Source organism: Dendrobium catenatum, unplaced genomic scaffold (assembly GCF_001605985.2).
Source record: "Dendrobium catenatum unplaced genomic scaffold, ASM160598v2 fragScaff_scaffold_1363, whole genome shotgun sequence".
Lineage (NCBI taxonomy): Eukaryota > Viridiplantae > Streptophyta > Magnoliopsida > Asparagales > Orchidaceae > Dendrobium > Dendrobium catenatum.
Window position 1 is genome coordinate 294387 of NW_021319825.1, and position 21558 is coordinate 315944.

Sequence of the window (21558 nt, forward strand, 5' to 3'; positions counted from 1 at the left end):
AAATATAGTTGGAGGCTTCAAAATTTAATTCGGAGATCATATGAACTTTGATTTCAGCAAACTTATAGTCAAACTAAACGTCTTGGAAATTAAAACAAAACGACACCAAATTCGACCCAATCCAAGCTTAAATGGATCCAAATCGAAGACTCAAACCATCTTTGGAAGGTTCAAACCATAATTTGGATTATCAAATGGTTTCCAAACGTGACATGCTTATAGTCGAATCGAGTGTCTCAATGAGACAAATCCAACGAGCCCAAGATTGTCGAGTTCTGATATCATTAAGACATTTAAATGCCCAATAAACGGTCCATGATCAAATGACTCAACATCGGTCGTATATTCAAACCACTCACAATTCACCCTTGATCTTCGTCTTATTTATTGGTCATGCCACTCTAAAAAACTATAAATTGACCCCTTATTCTTTATTAAGGGGGAGGAAGCGAGCCCAAGCAAGAAGAAGGAAGAGAAGGAGGAGTTCTCTTGCCATCAGACTCATGGACCACTTCCCGGCCACCGATCGTCGCCAGACTTTCATCCGTCCCGATCATGGACTTCGATATGCCCGTCGACGTCGGACATATGTCTGTTGTCAGACTTTCATAACGTCACTGGACTTCTTTCCATCGCCAGACTTTTACCCAACAACCTATCCAACGTCGGACTTCTGCCTTTCGTCGGACTCATAGCCGATGCTGGTTTCTACCTGACGTCGAACATATGTCTGTTGTCAGACATCTACTCGACGCAAAACTTCTACTTGTCTCCGGACTTCCATCCAATGTCAGAGTACTTCTACTTATCGTCAGACTTCAGTCAAACTTCTATATGATACCAAACTTCCGTCCATCATTAAACTTTTGTTAGACGTCGAACATCTGCCCATCGCCGACCAACCTCATTCACTCATCGACTATGGTCCTTCCGACCTCCATTACCCATCAATTATGGTCGTCTACACTGGTAGTCTACAGTCCTTCCAACCTCCATAGCCCATAAACTACGATCCTTCCAACCCCTGCTGCCCGTCCACTACAGTCGACTATAATCCTTCTGGCCTTCGTCGCCCACTGACTACGGTCCTTCCGACCTCCGTCACCAGACAACAATATTTCTGACCTCCGTTGTCCACCAACTATGGTCCTTCTGACCAAATAAACATGACAACGGTGATTATTTTTATTCCCACCATGTAATGTACTACATATGATATACATCAAGCCAAGGCCTTCCCCCCAATTAAGGGCCTCATTTGTAATCGATTATAAATAATAGTCAATTCATTCAAAGTGGGTAAGGTCTCGTAGTTTTTTTTTTCCTTTTTAACGGTTTTTCACGTAAAAATATTGGTTTCTCTTATTAATGCCGCCCCCTCTCTTTTATTTGTATGCGTGCTGGATCTTCATATAAAATTAAGACGTTAAACTTTATATTTCTCTACCACCGTGAATATATTAGGACCCAACAGTTTGACGCCGTCTATGAAAACGTGGTTCCTGACTAGTGAATATTTTTTGCTCCAATCTCAAAATATCGTCAATATAAATATCCTGATATTAGTCATTATTGTATCAATTTCATAAAAATCAGAGGTATACTAGGGGGCAACTTTGACTCCAACTGTAGTAAAAAGATCCTCAATGCTTTTAACATCAAGATGATATTTTAGAAAAATCCCAGGAAATACAAGGATGCTTCATATCAAATATAAGATTTCTATAGTTCCTTGTTGAACTTCTACTCATTGTGTAAAGTCTTAATCTTGACCTCAAAATGGTAGTAATGGTCTAAATATAGACCATCATTCACTTTTGATTAGAGATACAAGTGGCGTTCTCCCCCTCCCAATTAAGGCAAAATCGATCTCAGAAATATTCGATTCGACCTCTTTCAAACAGAGATCAACATCATCCAACAATACTTTGAGTGAATAATATTCTTTCTATAAAGATTCCATGAAAGCAAGTGGTTGATAAAATCATCACTTATATGAAGACCTTAGCCATCTAAAAAAACCCTTAAAAGGTATATAGAGCAATATATCAAGACATGTCTCAAAGATGCATAAACAACTTAGTTTTCTCTAGGTTACAAGTTTATTTCAAATGAAAAATAAACATAGAGCTCATACAATAATCTCAACTTCATACAATAAATCTTTAAAGTTCTTGACATCTCCAAAATCACTCCAATTTCAATCCAATATCCTTTACATGTGGGTAATTAGAGTACATTTATATTTTGTTTTTTTAGAGTAACATTATGATAAATCTAGACAAAACTCTAAAATACTTCATCCCATGGTCTATGATAATTCTTTTGATCATGCATTATTCTTTCAGTAATTAAAGACCTTAGTGATTTCAAAATTGAGTGATCTTGAGTTCGTTAGAATCTTTTCATCTAACCTCTTGTTTTGATTATAAGCACGAAAATATTTGAGATCATTTGTTCCTTCAATTATTATTTTGAAATTTTTAACTTCAATTCAAATAATTGAATTGGGCTCATTTAGACTTAAGCTTCGTTTGGGAGAGCTTACTTAATGATTTCTAAAGCAACTTTTTAATACAAAAAATTATTGAACTACTAATTTTTATACTAGAAAGCTATTTTAAAAACAGCAAGAAAGCTGTCTCAAACGAAGCCTTAATTAAATCAATTTTGGTTTGCTTGATTTCATTGTATCAAGAAGTTTAATTCGACTACAAATTTATTGAAATCATAATTTGAATGATACTAAAATTAACTATTAAAATTTTTTAGATCAAGAACCATATTTGATAGATGAATTTGATCGAAGTGGTTTAGGTCAAACTAATATATTTTTTAATTTATTCTTAATCATATTTGCAAAATTAAAATTCTTAGAATTTGAATTTTTTACTAATATATATATATATTGTGCTCCTTTTATTTTTTTTAGATGTCTTGGATGAAAAAATTGAGCTGAAATTGATTGATCAAATGGGTTAAATATTTAGGTTGGCAATGGATATCTTGAATTGAATCGAGTGATCGAATTGTATAAGCTTCACTTCCAAAAAAATACGGCAATCACAACACTTTTTTTTACTGCCACTGTTTTCTTTGCAGCGGTTTCTAAATCGCTACAACTCCGCTGTAATTGCTAAGCGTTGCAACAACATTTTACAACGGTTATAATTGGTGCAAACTTATAGATTTGCACTGGGTTTGTTTTTAATTAACTAAAATGTCAAAAAAAGCGTCAGTTTTCCTTTTTTATCACTGTTAAAATTGAAATGGTATCAACAATTGGTTTGATTGGTTACAAGTCTAGAGACATATTTGAAATGGAAACTTTAAAAATTAAATTCAAAATTATTTGAATTACAATTTTAGAAAGAAAACTTAAAAGCTGGACTGAACATCTTAATAAGATAAACCACACGATCCTATAAATGGTCCAATCCGAGCCTGAAAGAGCCTAAATCAAGAGCCTGAAGCGTAACTAAAAACTTTATGAAATTAATTAGATGATCAAATTGTCTCCAAATTTGGCATACTTATAGCCAGAACAAGTGGCTAAAAAACATGAATTCAACGAGTCCATGATCACTTAATTCCAACATCATGAATGGTGGTCGAAGGACAAAGAACCTAATTATTCGGTTGATGAATTTCAAAATACTATAACCAATCGATTGTAATTGGAGGACCATAGTTGGGTGATAGATATTAAAAGACCGTAATTGGCCAATGATATTCAAAGGACTATAGTTAAGCGATAGTAATTCGATAGTATCGGTCAAATGTTGGTTTGATAATGTTTGTCTAGTGGTGGTCCAACGATAGTGATCGGGCGATGATTTGATATTACAGGTTAGACATTGATTAGTGATGCTCAGGTGATGGTCCAACAATGATGGTCAAGTGATATTCTGATGATGGTGGTCCAACGACAATTGAATGGTGTTCTGGTGGCAATGCTCAAGTCAAGCTCCAAGATTCTTTGAAACTCTAAGCACTCTTGAATATATAGCCTTTGAGTTTAGGTGGATTTTCCAGATCGTCTATAACTTTATTTAAATCAGAGTTCAATTGATATTGAATTTAAGTTGGAAAGTTTGCAATTTAAGTATTGTTGCGTCCTGGAGTATTCGCGGCGGTAGAGAAATACATAGTTCAACATCTTAGCATTGTACGAAAGTCCAGTACACAATCAGATAAGTGAGAGAGGGTGTAGCATTCATAAGAGACACCAGAGTTTTTACGTGGAAACCCCTAAAAAGGGGGAAAAACCATGGGGCTTGGCCCAGTTTGAATGAATCCACTAGTATTTGTAGTCGATTTCAAATGAGACCATTCTTAGGGAGAAGGCCTTGGCTTGATGTTACAAATGTACGTCATATAAAGTGCATTACATGGTGGGAGTTACAATAATAAACATAGACATGTTTGTTTGGTTGGAAGGGCCGTAGTAGGCGACGGAGGTCAGAAGGACCGTAGTCGTCAGGAGACCGGTGTCAAAAAGATCGTTATAGTAGGGAAGTACTCTGGTAGATCTATGGTCGTCAGGTGGTGGCCCAGCAGAAGGCCGGGCCTCAGGTGGTGTCCTGATGGAGCACAGGGCCTCAAGTAATAATCCAGCGGAAGTCCATACCTCAAGTAGTGGCCTAGTGGAGCACAGGGCCTTAAGTGGTGGTCCGGAAGAAGTCCAGGCCTCGGGTGGTAGTCCGGTGGAGTCCGGGCCTCAGGTGGTTGTCCGGTGGAGCAGAAGAACTTAAGTGGTGGTCCGGGAGAAATCTGAGCCTCATGTGATGGTCCGTCGGAGCAACAACGTTAGGAGGTGGTCCGGCGGAGGTGAGGGCCTCAAGTAGTGGTCAGGAAAAAGTATGACGGTGGTCGAGGAAGGTGAGGGCCTCAAGTGATGGCCCGGCGGAACAATGGAGTTAGGTGGTGGTCCGGAGGAGCAACGGCATCAGGTGGTGGTCCGGTAAAGCACGGGACGTCAGGTGGTGGTCCGATGGTACAACTGCGTTAGGTAGTGGTCTGGCAGAGCACAGGGCGTGTCACGACCCGACCCGACCCGGGAAGAATCCCGCTCGCACCGGGCCGCGACCAAACCTTTTATCCAGGATCTGGCTTCGGGTGGTGGTCCGGTTGAGTCCGGGCCTCAGGTGGTTGTCCAGTGGAGCATAAGGCCTTAAGTGGTGGTCCGGGAGAAGTCCGAGCCTCATGTGATGGTCCGGCGGAGCAACGACTTCAGGCGGTGGTCTAGCGGAGGTGAGGGTCTCAAGTAGTGGTCGGGAAAAAGTATGACGGTGGTCGAGGAAGGTGAGGGACTCAAGTGATGGCCCGGTGGAACAATGGCGTTAGGTGGTGGTCCGGCGGAGGTGACGGCCTAAAGTGGTGGTCCGGAGGAGCAACGACATCAGGTGGTGGTTCGGTAAAGCACGAGACGTCAGGTGGTGGTCCACAGTACAACTGCGTTAGGCGGTGGTCCTGCGGAGCACAGGGCATCAGGTGGTGGTTCGGCAGAGCAACGACATTAGGTGGTGGTCCGACGAAGTACAGGGCGTCAGGTAGTGGTACATCGGAGCAACGGCGTCAGGTGGTGGAGCAGTAGTGGTTCGTTGGAAATCCAGCGGTGGTCTGACGGTACAACGACGTTAGGCGGTGGTCCGGCGGAGCACAGGGAGTCAGGTGGTGGTTCGGCGGAGCAACGTCGTTAGGCGGTGGTCCAGCGAAGCACAGGGCATCAGTTGGTGGTCCGGCGTTGGTGGAGTAGCGGTGGTTCGTTGGAACTCCGGTGGTGGTCCGATGGTACAACGGCGTTAAACGGTGGTCCGGCAGAGCACAGGGCGTTAGGTGGTGGTTCGGCGGAGCAACGTCTTTAGGCGGTGGTTCGGCGGAGCAACGTCTTTAGGCGGTGGTCCGGCAAAGCACAGGGCATCAGGTGGTGGTCCGGCGAACGTCAAGCGTTGGTGGAGCAGCGGTGGTTCGTCGGAACTCCGGCGGTGGTCCGACGGTACAACGGCGTTAGGCGGTGGTCTGGAGAAGCACAGGGCGTCAGGTGGTGGTTCGGCGGAGCAACGTCGTTAGGCGGTGGTCCGACGAAGCTCAAGACATCAGGTGGTGGCTCGACGGACGTCCGACATTGGTGGAGCAGCGGTGGTTCGTCGGAACTCCGGCTATGGTCGAGGAGGCAAGGAAGCAAGAGCGATCTCTGATCTCTCTCGAGCGATCTCTGATCTCTCTCTTTTTTCCTTAGGCTTAGAGGGTCCTTTTTCAAGAGGAGAGGAGCTCTATTTATAGGTTTTGGGAATGGTATGACCCGTAAAAAGGTGGAGGATCAAGGGTAAGTTGGGAGTGGTTGGATGGACGGCCAATCTTGAATCCCTTGATCATGAACTGTTTGATGGATATTTGAATGTCTTAGAGATGTCGGAATCCAGTGATATTGGGCTCGTTTGATTCGTCTCGTCGAGCCGCTCAATTCGACTATAAGTTTGGTATGTTTGAAAACCGTTTGGTAATCCAATTTGCGGTTTGAACCTTCTAACAGCGCTCCGGATCCTTGATTTGGACCCATTTGGGCTCGGATTGGGTTGAATTTGGTGTCGTTGGGTTCATATTTTTGAGACTCTCAGTTTGACTATAAGTTTGTTGAAATCAGAATTAAAATGATCTCCGAATTAATTTTTGAAGTTTCCAACTTAATTTTGTTTCGAGATTTGTGCCCAATCAAGATAATTTTTTGATGACATATCAAGTATGTATTTAGATTCGTGCTCAACCAAGGCAATTTTTGATGATGCATCATTTGTAATTTAGATTTCTTTGATTTTTTTTATTATTAGTTTAATTTATTTTTGTGAAAACCAACCAAAATAATGATTGATTAAATTTTAATTTTTTAAAATAATAAAATCATGCAAACAAATAAATTATATAAAAATTAATAAGACGTTGCTTATTTCTAATATTATATTTATAAATTTTAAAAATTCGAATGTTCTTCCAAATCTATTTATTTACCTTAAAAATAATTAATCGTATTATTAAAGTAGACCAATTAAAAATTTAGTTCAATTTTAATTTTTTAACTGAAATCAATCAATTTAATTAATTAAAAGTAATTAAATATGTCCCTTTCTATATCACATAAGGACTATAGTCTACAGCATCTCGAGCCATGTCCCCCCAAACTCCTCTGTGCATTCGTCTTTCGTCATAGGCCTTTACTAAATGACGAAAAAGCCCTTATACTCTTCTGCCTCAACAAACATAAAAAGTGACATAATAAAATATAAAAATAGTATTAAATTGAATGTATGGCGTACAATTTCCCAAACTGTCCCTCTTCCCGTCTCTATCGGAAGCACGAGTCCTTGCACGAGTAAATCGCGAGATAATAAATTTAGAGCGGCATTGTAGCTTTCGCAGGACCTATGCGTCACTCTAATGCTAATGCTAGGCCAGCTATAGTTTGTCCTATAATTTGGTTGTAGTAACTGCTTTTTATGATATTATTGTTTATTAGGGCTACAATTTAGAGGTATAAAATGAGTCTAGTCGGGTCAAGTCGGGTCTTGATAAAATTTATTGTCTGATTAAGATAGTAGATGTATTAGATTCAGTTTATCTTAAGAAAGATTGAAATATATCTGAAAAGATTTGTTTGAAATTATTAGAAATGTTTTTTTTTGTTAGATTTAAATGTGATACGTCAGCAAAAATCAATTGATCAAGCATGAATCTTAAAGAATATACAAAGTGAAAATCTTCAAATTAAATTTGGGATCATTTGAACTCCGATGTAAGCAACTTATAGTCAAAGTGAACATCTCAAAGAGACGAACCCAATAACACTAAAATTGGCTTGATCTGAGCCCGAATGGGTCTGAATCAAGAGTTCAAAGCTTATTTGGAATGTTCAAAGCATTAATTAGATGACAAAATTATATCAAAATATGGCATGCTTATAGTCGAATCAAGTGGCATGGCAAGACGAATCCAACGAGATCAAGATCGTAGAATTTTGATATTGTTCAGGCACTTAAACACTGAAAAATGCTTTATGATCAAGGGAAGCAATACATGTCATTCGTTGGAACACTCCAAACATACCCTAGATCTTTTCCATATTTACGAGGTGTGTCACTTACAAAATTCTATAAATAGACTCTTACTCTATACATGAGTTAGCTAGAGATTGGATAGAGCTCCGAGACTTCAAGAGCTCCAACACCACCGCTGGCAAACCTCCGTTGACCATAGTCGGAGCACCGCCTGGCCGGCGATCACCACTGGACTTCCGCCCGACCATTGTCAGACCACCGCTAGGCCGCCGACTGCAGCCAAATTACCACCAGGCCACCGACTTGCACCAAACTTTTGCTCAACCATCTTCAGATCGCCACCCGGCCGCCAACCGTCATCGGACTTCCACCGGGTTGCTAACAACCATTAGACTTCCACTCAACCATCGTCGGACCACCACCCGACCATCCACCGTCGTTGAACTTCCACTTGTCCATCACTGGACTTCTACCCAACCATAGTCGGACCAATGTCCGGCTGCCAATTACCACTACCGGACTACCACCTGACCATCAACCGCCGCCGGACTTCCGCCCAGACACCGCCGGACCTCTGTCCGACCATCGCCAAACCTTCACCTACCTTCCCAAACTATTGTAACTCCAAATAGCATAAAAGGTATTCTAATCAAAATTTAATTATCATCAAATAAAGTATTATCGTACCATTTGTCGTCACTCTCATCATACAATTTGCTTTTGATTAAAAATTGCTGAAATGTCTCAAACATACGAGAAAGAAAAAAAAATTATATTAACATATTTTGATACAATAAATGATAATATCTTGAATTACACTAATCTCAAAGCTAATGCAACGACTACAAAGCTCATCCTGATATATCTTTTTCGATGAGAACTAAGATTATTGTCTACTTTGTCTCCATAGTTTGCTTTTATTACAAGCAGTCTTGTCTGGCCAACGGTGTCCAACCTGATGACCATATATTTGGTCCAACGTGCATGCCGTCACCATTCACTCTTAAACATTAATTTATATGCAATTAATGGTCTCTCTCTTTTCAACATTTTGCTGAACATAAAAAAAAGTATGTACAAATAATTATGATATAATAAATGTTATTAATATATATGGGGTTTAAATAAATATCACATCATTAGTATGGATTTATATATTTCAATATTTAAATTTTTATATTTATTTATATAAGACTTTAGTGTGTCTTTTATATTAAAATATAAGCATAAAATTATGTATTTTAGGGTGTAAATGAGTTGAGTCAAGTCGATTATATGTCTAATCATGCAAAGCTCGTTTAATTATTATTGAACTCTAATTTAGCTAGTTCCAAAATTATTAAGCTCGACATTGACTCGATAAATAATTTAAAATGTTTAGTATACACTTCATTATATTATTCTTAAAAATTTTAAATATATTTTAATTTAAACGAGTAGGTCAACAAGCTACGAGCTGAGCCAAGCTGAGCTCAAGTTAGACTCAAGCTTGAACTCGTGTCTCGATAGATCTTGAGCTGATTAATTAGTTAAATTTGACCTAGCACGGAGTTGACTTGCTCACTTACACCTCTAATATATTCTATTTTAAAGAAGTGAATATTAGTAGTATTTTTTACGTAATTTAAGAATTTGGGTGTTATGTAAATAAAGATAAAAAGATTTAGGAGGTAGATGTATAAATATATAAAAATTCTATGAAGTGTCTGTATATCCACCTTGTATGCACAATAAATTTTTAAAAGTTTATGAGGACTGTTGCCTTAGTAATTTATAATAAGAGTTTTTAATAATTGAAGCACTCTTAATTACAATAAAAGTTTTTAATTTAGGCTATGAATATGTACTCTTTAAATAATAATTCATTATGGCACCATCGAGCTTGTTTAAGTTGACCCGAATTGAATTTATTTTATCTAAACTCATTTGGTTTGTATACGAGTCAACATATTTAACATTATCCGAACTTGACCCATTTAACATGTTTATTAAACTGATCATAAAATTTTTAGATAAGCACAACCTTATTAACCCAAACACAACTAAATTAACACGGACATAGCCTAATTAATCTAGACTTGACACGTTTAATTTGAACCCGAATGATAATCGATTTGATTTCAACTTTTTAGGTAAACTTGTATTTGATTGGGGCTAGATTTCAGACATGAACTCACCTCAATTTAATCAAATGAATTCAAACCTAAAATTTTCAAATAAGATCCGCATTGATTTGTCATATCGAGCCATTTATTGGCACATCGTTTCACGTTTGCCTACCAGGTAAATTCATAATTAGGAATTACTTAGTTTTTTCATGGCAACTTTATAGGTAAAACACATACTTCATTATTCACATTCCTTCTTCTCTCGGACTTAGGAGACAACTTTGGATCATTTTAATGAGGAGAAGATCAACATTACATTATTTGTATATGGAAGTAAATCTCTACCTCATTTAACTAAAAGTTAACATAGTAATTCTCTTAGTATGCAATCTCATGTAGAAATTATTTTTTAGCTTCTCTAAAAAATGTGTATTTATTGGATTATTAATAAAAATGGTTGAATAATTTATGAATCTAATCCCTTAATGTTTTTTTTGTTATAACAATGTGTATAAACATGAATGAGACATGTTCATTCTATCATTACTATCACAATTTTTATAAAATAAATAAATACTTTAAAATGAGACTTTAGTTTTAATAAAAGATCTTAGCCTCATAGGAGCATATCCACATCAAGCACATTCAATCGATCGAGTCGATGAAGAATTGAACCACCATATAGTCAAAAATAGGATTTATCCAAGCAAATATATCAAAATAGGTTGATTATATTAGCATGCATATTGTAGTCTATGTGTGGCCAATCCCATAAAAAAAAAAAACTTAACTTTTTTGTGCTTGATAGTATGTTACTAACCCATAAAATGACCTAAAAAGGAGTTTTTGACAAGAAGATCTTTTAATAGATCTAATGCATATTACAAATGTGATGTGGGGAATTTAATAAGTTCGTTTTATATTAGAACTATAGACACAGTTTGTTTTGCCTTGTTTGGAAATTTTCTTTGTGTCTTAGACTTCAACCAAACTCTTTCAGAAACTTTATAATTTTGGGCATTCTAACATTACTTTTAACGACGACCTAAAAAATCCTCTAGTCACTTAAACATTTGGCATTGAATAAGTGTTGATTTAAAGACCTCTATCTGTAATTTCAAACAAATGTTTTGTAAGCATCATATATGTATAAATATAAATGCATTCAGAAGTTTTTAACAAGTAGCTGTCGAGCCATGATGAATATACTTGCCCTCAAACGTAATTTCTTTAAAGAACTTGCTTGTAACTATTAAGAGGGACTCGACAGTGGAGATCAATAGGCTTTGCTTGCCTGAGTCTACTAAGGAATATAATCCGCACAAGAAAAATCAAAGATTCGTAATCAAACCATCACTTGCCACTATCTCATTCGCTAGCTCTCTACCTAGAACTTTCAAACTCGTCCAACACAACTACATGGAGTGCTTATTTAGAGAACTTCTCACATCATTCAATTACTGCTATCTGACCTAAACCTCTCCATGCCTGCCATGTCTCACTAGACTTTCTCCTCAAGACTGCAAGCGATCTCCTACACAATTTATCGACCACACCTAACCCCTTGTAAGGGCTTACTCACAGACTTACTCGGAGCTAACTCGCTACCATTAGCTCATCCAAGGGTTCATTAACTTCATCCTCCTCCAGCTCATTAAGAGGCGATACATATTTAGATTAGCTTGTAATTTTTTTTTTCTGTATAGCATTTCCTGTAGCTCTCAAAATCTTATGAATAAAGGATGATGAGGAAAAATCAGGGGACTAAAATTTCTCTTTTACTGATAGTGGATACTCTGCCAATTTGAGATATGTAGCTCTTTTTCCTCACTCACACTCTTTGGATTCTTTATTCTTACACACAAGTTTTAGCTAACCAAATTGACTTGCTGGTGAAGTTAGTTATTAACAATGAATAAATTTGGATCCAATAATATAGACATCTTAGATATTATTTATATCAATTAAAATATTTTTTTTAATGATTAGAAATATGAAAAATATCGATGCATTATGGAATTGCCTATGATAATACAACTAGTACTACAAAACCATTTAATAATGTGCATGTCAAAAATTTTGCTTTTAGTATAAAATTTAAAATTTTGATACTAAAAAGTTATTTTAAGAAGCAACAAAAAAGACGCCCCAAACGAAATCTTACACTAAGAAGTATTGTATGTGACATCTTAAATTATATTAATTAGAATGCAAATATAGATCTTTTAAAACTTAACATATATAATTTGCATCACACATTCACACTATCCTAATATAAATTTTCTATTCGTACAAGTGATATTATTCTTTTAAATAAAGAGTATATTATTTATTTATAAATTATAAGTATTAGTAGATTTCTACTGAAGTAGCATTGTTGCGTGTCGGATTTTCATACAACGTTAAGACATTAAACTTTATATTTCTCTACCATCACTAATGTCTTAGCATTGTACAAAATCTGGCACGCAACAAGCATAAATGGGCTTCTATGATTTACAAGGCACATAAAAAAAAAAAAATCAGAATACATTTAAAATAATCTTCAGTCTGAAAAAAAATTCAGAATTTTTATATTTATAAATTAGGATATAAATAAATCAGATATTAATTTTTAAAATCATTGAGTCAGGATGTCTGTTTCTCAATTGATTCTGTAACCACGCTGAAAGTAGACTCCATCAAGCCCTAAGGAGCGTTCTCAAGGCGATCAAAGTGAAGGAAGGAAGGAGAAATGGCTTCGGTCGTGAGGGGCGTCCTCAAAGCGATCAAAGAGAAGGGCATCGTCAATTTCGCCAAAGATCTTAAAGAAGAGGGCTATTTGTGAGTCTTTCCACTCCTTTTGATTCATAAATGTCTGTTTTTATGCTTCGATTTATTTCAAATTAAGTCCTGAACCATTACTTTGTGATCCCGATGGAAGAAATCAAAGATCCTTGGCTTCCGTTTCTTAAATAAAATATTTTATTTTGGATTGAAAGAAACATATATGGTCAAAAATTTCTCGGGATGGGCATTTGCTCCTTGTTATTTGGACGGTAGGTTCTGTGTTGCAGCAGTTTTATAACCTAAAAGTATAATGAAAACATTCAAAAATTAATAATAGCAAGCCCTAGGATAAGGTGTTTGGATTTGAAAGGTGTGAACTTATCAATAAGTTATTTTATAATTTTTAATGTGAGATTAGAGGACCTTTTTTACGAGGATTGTTGTAGGAGTTTTTGGAAACTCTAGAAATAGATTATACGCTTATAACAAAATTTGGTGGTGGAGTGAGGAGGTTCAATAGGTTATTATGGAAATTAAATGTGCTTTTATTGGAAACAATTGAATACCATTGAAGCTTATAATAACAACAACAATAACATCAAGTCTTTATCCCACTTCATGGAGTTAGCCGCATGAATCTTTTTTCTCCATTGTGTCTTGTTAAGAGTAAAAAATTCTCATTTAAATCTAATAGAAAAGGCCATTTTTAATAATTCCTGACCAAGTTTTTTTAGTTTTGTCTCTACCTCTTTTAATATAGGTCAAATTTAATACATCTACTATCCTAATCGGGTCATCAGAAGGCCGACATTTTATGTGACCAAATCATCTAAGGTGACTCTCTCTAATCTTATATGACACTGGTGCTACTTCAACCTTATCATGTATATGCTCGTTTCACATTCTATCTTTGAGAGTAAAGCCACTCATCCACCTGAGCATCCTCATCTTTGCAACACTTGATTGCATGTTTCTTTTTCAATGGCCAACATTTTGCGCCATAAAGCATTGTAGGTCTCACAACCATCTTATAGAATTCTCCATAAATCATTACACATTCTATCACATAATAGGCCCGATGCATTCCTCCACTTCAACCATCCAACTTGAATTCTACTAATAATATATCAATCTATTTCACCATCACTTTGACAATAGATCTGAGATATGTAAAATATGTACTCTTATTAATGACTTAATACCCAAAGTCACAATCCTCCCATTAGATCTATTACTACTAAAATTACACTTCATATATTCGGTTTTAAATCTACTCAAACGAAAACCTTTAACCTTTAGACTCTAAGGTTGACCTCTATAATGATTAGAAAAAAGTTAGAAGTCTTGCAAAGAGAGTTGTGCGTAAAACATAAACTATTATTTTAATGATTTTTGTGATAAGCTTAGCACTAGGGAAGGAAAAACTGAGTGATATAAAATACTTAAGGTATGAATTAAGAGATATGAAGATTTTGATCGAATTAAATGCATGAAAAGTGACAATAGCAAGTTCCTGATTAAAGAAGAAAACATTAAAAAAAAAATGAAAATTTTACTTTGAGAAATTGCTAAATAATAGCTTTGGAGTCAAAAGTTATTTTGAAGATCATAATAAACAATATAATGAATTATATTATAGATTTATGTAAAAAGTGAAGTGGAATTAGATTTGGAAAGATGTATAAATGTAATGCAAGTTCAAATTAGGTGCTTATTATAATTTGGCGAGTTATGTGGCATATCGCAATGCTTTAATTAACAAACATTTTAATAGATCTTGAAAAATTAAGAGATTGCCAAATGATTGGGTAAGAAGCATTTTGGTATAAATATTTAAGAACAAAGGTGATTTGAAGATTCGACTAACTATAAAAGCTTATAAGTCATATGATTGAGCTATGAGAGAGAGTAACAGACCATAGACTTAATAATATTAAATCAATTTTAAAGAATCGATTTGGTTTCATGGCAGGGATATCTATTATGAAAGCAAATCTTTGGTTTTAAAAATTAATGGAGAAGTGTGGAGGATAAAGAAATAATTTTCATATGATTTTTATTGATCTTGAGAAAGCATATACTACGATAGTTAATTTAATATACTTCAAAGTATAAATGTTTGTGTTAAATGTATATTAATGTTATTAAAGAGATGTATATTGGAGCACTGACTGGGATTAGAAGTAGTTGTGCGGTAATTCAAGAGTTATCAATTACTATAGATTTGCATCAGAGATCATCATTGGGTACATATCTTTCTATATTCGTGAACATTATTCTTTCTGATTCTAGAGTAACTCTAAAGAAATTTGGCATTCTATTCTGATTGTTTAGTCATTAGTGGTAATTGTTGTTATTGTTTGTCAACTTTTTTATTTGTTGGGTAGAAACTTTTTTAATTATTTGATTTTTCCTTTTGCAGGAACTGCATTTTTGATGGAAATCTACTGTGAGTTCCTACGCTAATAACACTTTAGTTTTGTTGTTGGTGCTTGTACAGTGGGCATCTTTGGTGATTTGTAAGGATCCTTTGGGTACTGAAGCTTAAGTACACCTATGATGTTTCATAAAATGTTCAAGATTCGTACACCTTGGTGAATAATATTAAAAAATATTTCATTTATTGTTTTCTCAATCTTCTTTTTGGTCCTTGACCAGATAGCATTGATAAGAATAGAGGGCTAGTCCTGAAGCTCTGGTAAGTTGCATCCGTTGTGAGGTTATGAGTTCGAGTCATTAAAATAATCTCTTTGCATTGTAGTGTTAAGGATGCTTACAGGAATCTTTTCTCAAAGCCTGTGTTGCTGGGGACTTCTTGCAGCTGATTAAATCCTTCTTATTTTTTCTCAAAGCCTGCATTGACGGGAACTTCTTTTAGCCGATTATGTCGTTTTTTTAGGTAGACTTAATCTTATTCATTTGTGTTTTTAAAAACTGATCCAATCGAACATTATATATTAGGCCTTCCAGTCTATGTGCTACATGACTTTTAGTTTTGGTGTGAGAAACTAATTAGGAGCTCTTTGCAATATTAGGTTATTCTAAATATAATGTAAATTATATGTAATGTATTTGAAATCTAGTACATTTTTTTTTTTTTTTAGTTGAAAAAAATTAAAAACTAACCTAGGTCATCAAGGTAGTACTTGCGCCATTCAAGCTTCTTGCGGTTAGAGGGCTTTATGCGAGCTACTACGGATTTGTTTGTCAGAGGGCTTCGGTTGCGATGGGAGCTCATTGGGGGTAAGCTTTGACGGGGATCAACGACTTGTGAAGGATATGATGAATAACGCTAGAGGAGCTCACTAGAGGGAGGTGTTGACGGGATTAGTAGCATGTGAGGGAGAAGTGATTGTTAGGGGAGCTTGCTTGGTGTAAATGATTGACTGCATCAGCAACATGTGAAGGATAAGAAGAATATGACAATTGCCCGCTAGGGCAAGTCATGGGTTCGGGCGGTTTCATAATACATCAAAAATAAATTAAAGATGAATTTCAAATTCCTAACAATATTTTGCTTTATTTTTCAAGCAACTTTATGCAGTATGCTCAAAACCCCTTCAACTAAACTGTTAAATTGACTTTTCAATGGTCATTTACAACATGAATAAGTGTTGTTCTTATTTCCTTAGCTGCAATGTTTTCAAAGGATTTTTACTATTGGAATCAAGTGAGAATGGTTATTAGTTTCATGCCAATGCTCATAAGAATCAATTGAGAAATTGTCTTATGTATTGATTATATGGATGCAATACCCAAATACTTTATTATCACTTTACGCCCACCTTGTATGTTCAAGCATGCCATGTGCATTCATCCTGAGCCATGATTGAACTCTCTATGAGATTTAACTCCCATCATCCCATCCTATTCTTTCTCCTGTGGTCAGTTACAGTTCTTGAATGAGGTTTTCAACTCAAGAAACGACAACAAAAACAGAAATCTTTATCGAGTTTAGCTCCTCTTCTTCATGTAGTTTTATGGTTGTTCGATAATGTTTTCCTCAGAGCAGTGCATGAGAATTCCAATTTTTTATATCTTTTCTTTCAGTAACCTGGCGGTATGACATATAAAGATCATTTGATGCCCTGATTCTATTAATGTATTTCAGGCAAACTAAAATTCACAATATAGGAGCTACTCTTGTCGGAGTTGATAAATTTGGAAATAAGTATTATCAGAGACTGGATGATACCCAATATGGTATGTGCATTCTATTCTATCATTTGTTTCTATGCTTCTGGAAAAGTAGTACTTAAAAATATAATTGTATTCCTGAATTCAATTCACACAACTCAATTTTCTTTTCTTTATTGTTTAGTCATTAGTGGTAATTGTTGTTATTGTTTGTCAACTTTTTTATTTGTTGGGTAGAAACTTTTTTAATTATTTGATTTTTCCTTTTGCAGGAACTGCATTTTTGATGGAAATCTACTGTGAGTTCCTACGCTAATAACACTTTAGTTTTGTAGTTGGTGCTTGTGCAGTGAGCATCTTTGGTGATTGTACTGTAAGGATCCTTTGAGTGCAGAAGCTTAATTACATCTATGATGTTTCATAAAATGTTCAAGATTCGTACACCTTGGTGAATAATATTAAAAAATATCTCATTTATTGTTTTCTCAATCATCTTTTTGGTCCTTGATCAGATACCCTTGTTAAGAATAGAGGCCTAGTCCTGAAGCTCTGGTAAGTCACATCCGTTGCGTGGTTATGAGTTCGAGTCATGGAAATAATCTCTTTGCATTGTAGTGTTAAGGATGCTTACATGAATCTTTTCTCAAAGCCTGTGTTGCTGAAGACTTCTTGCAGCTGAATAAATACTTCTTATTTTTTCTCAAAGCCTGCGTTGGCAGGAACTTCTTTTAGCCGATTATGTCTTTTTTTTAAGGTAGACTTAACCTTATTCATTTGTGTTTTAAAAAACTGATCCAATCGAACATTATATATTAGGCCTTCCAATCTACGCGCTACGTGACTTTTGGTTTTGGTGTGAGAAATTTATTAGGAGCTCTTTGCAATATTTAGGTTATTTCTAAATATAATGTAAATTAAATGTAATGTATTTGAATATAGTAGATCATTTTTTTTTATTTTTAGTTGGAACAAATTAAAATGAAAATTAAAAATAAAAAACTAACTTAGGTCATCAAGGCGGTACTTGCGCCATTCAAGCTTCTTGCAGTTATAGAGGGCTTTACGCGAGCGCCTGCGGCTTTGGTAATCAGAGGGCTTTGGTTGCGACGGGAGCTCATTTGGGGTAAGCTTTTACGGGGATCAACGATGTGTGAAGGATAAGATGAATAATGCTATAGGAGCTCACTAGAGGGAGGTGTTGACGGGATTAGTAGCATTTGAGTGAGTAGTGATTGTTAGGGGAGCTTGCTTAGGGTAAATGATTGACAAGATCAACGACATGTGAAGGATAAGAAGAACATAACAGGAGCCCGCTAGGGCAGGTTATGGGTTCGGGCAGTTTCATAATACACCAAAAATAAATTAAAGATGAATTTCAAATTCCTAATAATATTTTGCTTTATTTTTCTAGGCAATTTATTCAGTATGCTCAAAACCCCTTCAACTAAACAAGTGTTAAATTGACTTTTCAATGGTCATTTACAACATGAATAAGTGTTGTTCTTATTTCCTTAACTGCAATGTTTTCAAAGGATTTTTACTATTGAAATCAAGTGAGAATGGTTATTAATTTCATACCAATGCTCATAAGAATGAATTGAGAAATTGTCTTATCTATGGATTCTATGGATGCAATACCCAAATACTTTATTATCACTTTACGCCCACCTTTTATGTTCAAGCATGCCATCTGCATTCATCCTGAGCCATGATTAAACTCTCTATTAGATTTAACTCCCATCATTTCATCCTATTCTTTCTCCTGTGTTCAGTTACAGTTCTTGAATGAGGAGAAACGACAACAACAAAAAAAAGAAATCTTTATCGAGTTTAGTTCCTCTTCTTCATGTACTTTTATGGTTGTTCGATAATGTTTTCCTTAGAGCAGTGCATGAGAATTCCAATTTTTTATATCTTTTCTTTCTGTCTAGTATATAGATCATTTGATGTTCTTTTTGGATTATATTTCTGATTCTGCAGTTATGTGATTTGTTATGATTCTATTAATGTATTTCAGGCAAACTAAAATTCACAATATAGGAGCTACTCTTATCGGAGTTGATAAATTTGGAAATAAGTATTATCAAAGACTGGATGATACCCAATATGGTATGTGCATTCTATTCTATCATTTGTTTCTGTGCTTCTGGAAAAGTAGTACTTAAAAACCTAATTGTATTCCTGAATTCAATTCACACAACTCAATTTTCTTTTCTTTAATTGCTTTAATGATGCTTATCTGTATATTGATAGGTTCAGGCCTCCTATGTAAATTCTAACCTGTTGTATTGCTCAGAAAAGCAAATCAATGATTAATTTCGGTGCTTAATGACTTTCAGCGACAATTGTGCATCAATTTATTGCCTGCTGTTGCTGCAATTTTATAGTTTCTCTTGATTTGTCGATGATGCGTGAAGTGATCTTAAGATTTTGCTAAGGTATTTGTAACAGGAAATGCTGAGAGCTTGAGCTTTATGAATTTCTTTACAGGAAGGCACAGGTGGGTGGAGTATGCTCAAAAAAGCAGGTATAATGCATCTCAGGTGCCGCCTGAATGGCACGGCTGGCTGCACTTCATTACTGACCATACTGGCGATGAGGTAGGATTCTCGCTGACATTTTTTTTCTTCATTCTAGTGTCAGATTGAAGTGAAAGGAAGCAATTCTTAATGAATATTATTGTGAAAAGTCCTATGGCCCATTAGTTAACAGAGAGGTATTTCTCTAAGATCGTGAGTTTTAGCAATATATTTTGTAATTAATATATGTATATATATTAGTCTTGAGATTGAATTGGGTTGAACAGCCCTATTCTTGAAGAAATTATTCTGTGCAGACACCGAACTCTATCTGGAGACCAATCAGAATGAGCCACATCGGTACCGTGGCTCGATAGTGCTCGGTACCGCACTCGGTATTACTGACGTGGCTCATTCTGGTTGATCTTCGGATGTAGAGCTGCGTTCGTCGTCCACACAGAATAATTTCTCCTGTTGTTCTTGAGGCAAGGAGTTTTTGACTGAACAGGCATGACAAGTGCTGAATCTGCAGTTAGATCGTGTCCTTGTATTTCTTTATCATTTTTTAAAGGCCTTATAGACTAATTGAATCCAAGAAGCATGTAATAAAGATTAATAGAAATTTTACTGCTTTTCTCATCGAGTAGTTCGAAAGGAAAAATGTTTTTAAAATTTAGAATCATCTTCATTTTCTTCTTACTAGCACTATCTTTGCTCTCACGATCTTTAATTGTAATTCTAGAATGGTAACAACCCAAGAACTTGATGCAGATGAAATCTCTTTAGGAGAGATTTAGGCTCCGTTTGGGATAACTTTTTTACTGTTTTATTTTTCAAATCACAATCACAATTTTTATGTCTGCTACTTTTTCGTTGCTTTTAAAAAAAAAATTGTATTAGGAAACTGTCTTTTACATCAGCTTTACAAAAAATTACTTTACTTTAATAATTTTACAACCATCTTTACAAAAAATTGGAGCCGTCCAATTCAAAAGCTTCTTGAGGTGTTTCATTTTATCCCCAATCTCTTTTATATATGTCAGTCATTACAATATTTGTTGATAAAGAGAAATATGTATGCATGTAGCCTTCTTAGTAAAAGATGGAGAAAGAATTGACCCGAGAAAATTTACTTTCTGTGTGATAATGAAAATACATGCACACACTAGTGAAATTTGGTTTGATATTCTAATCTGAATCTTTCTTTTGAAAGCTTTTGATGCTGAAACCCAAAAGGTATGGAGTGGAGCACAAGGAAAATTTCTCTGGTGAGGGAGATGAGTATATCTACCATTCCAAGGGCCATGCCCTCAACCCAGGCCAGAGGGACTGGACCCGATACCAGCCATGGCTATCCACCAAGACCTCTTCTTAGCTTTTGACGTCTGGATTATGAGAATCATATTTTGTTTTTGAATAAACAAATTGATTGCTCTTTGTTCTTCTCAAGCAAATCTTGTAAGTTCTGCTGCTGCAGATAAACTGCATTGTATTTGATTTATCGTTTAGAAAATTTGAAGCTTGCATACCTTTTGTTAAAGAGTGTTCATCAGTTGTGTATGGCTAAGGGATAATGTGTATGTGGATGTCTTTTCTACTGCTAGGCTTTGCTTGAGAAAAAAATATTATTATAGGTAATTTTATGACCAAAAATGTATTTATTATAATTTTTGGAAGGTCTCGGGGTCTTATTTAGCGGGTTAATTAAGGTTGGTTAATTAAGGGGTCTAAGGACTCCTAAAAATTTCTAGAAAATTCTGGGATGTTTTAGATGTCACTAAATTTAAGTGTTGAAGTTTTCATGTCAATTCGGGATCTATCCTAGCTCATAGAAAGCTTCTAAGTTCGCTAGACGGGTCATTAATTATTGTCCTTAGGGTGTCGCTACGTTGTAGGAGTTAAGAGTGATGTTTTATCTAACCCGGGGGAACACATAAACAAAATAAACATCTCATGTCCTTAGATCTAGGAGAG

General features: G+C 35.8%; 1 protein-coding gene across 2 annotated transcripts; it reads left to right on the plus strand.

The window, feature by feature from the left end:
* Positions 1-12786: 12786 nt before the first annotated feature.
* LOC110115239 (probable NADH dehydrogenase [ubiquinone] 1 alpha subcomplex subunit 12) lies at positions 12787-21144 on the plus strand. Of its 2 annotated transcripts, none has more exons than XM_020848411.2 (5): positions 12787-12982; positions 15351-15377; positions 17040-17131; positions 19556-19665; positions 20798-21144. In XM_020848411.2, the coding sequence occupies exons 1-5, from the start codon at positions 12894-12896 to the stop codon at positions 20957-20959; spliced, it is 480 nt and encodes a 159-aa protein (XP_020704070.1). In that variant the 5' UTR covers positions 12787-12893; the 3' UTR covers positions 20960-21144. The 2 variants fall into 2 exon arrangements, with proteins under 2 accessions (XP_020704070.1, XP_020704071.1); XM_020848412.2 differs by lacking the exon at positions 17040-17131 and adding an exon at positions 19083-19174.
* Positions 21145-21558: the final 414 nt, after the last annotated feature.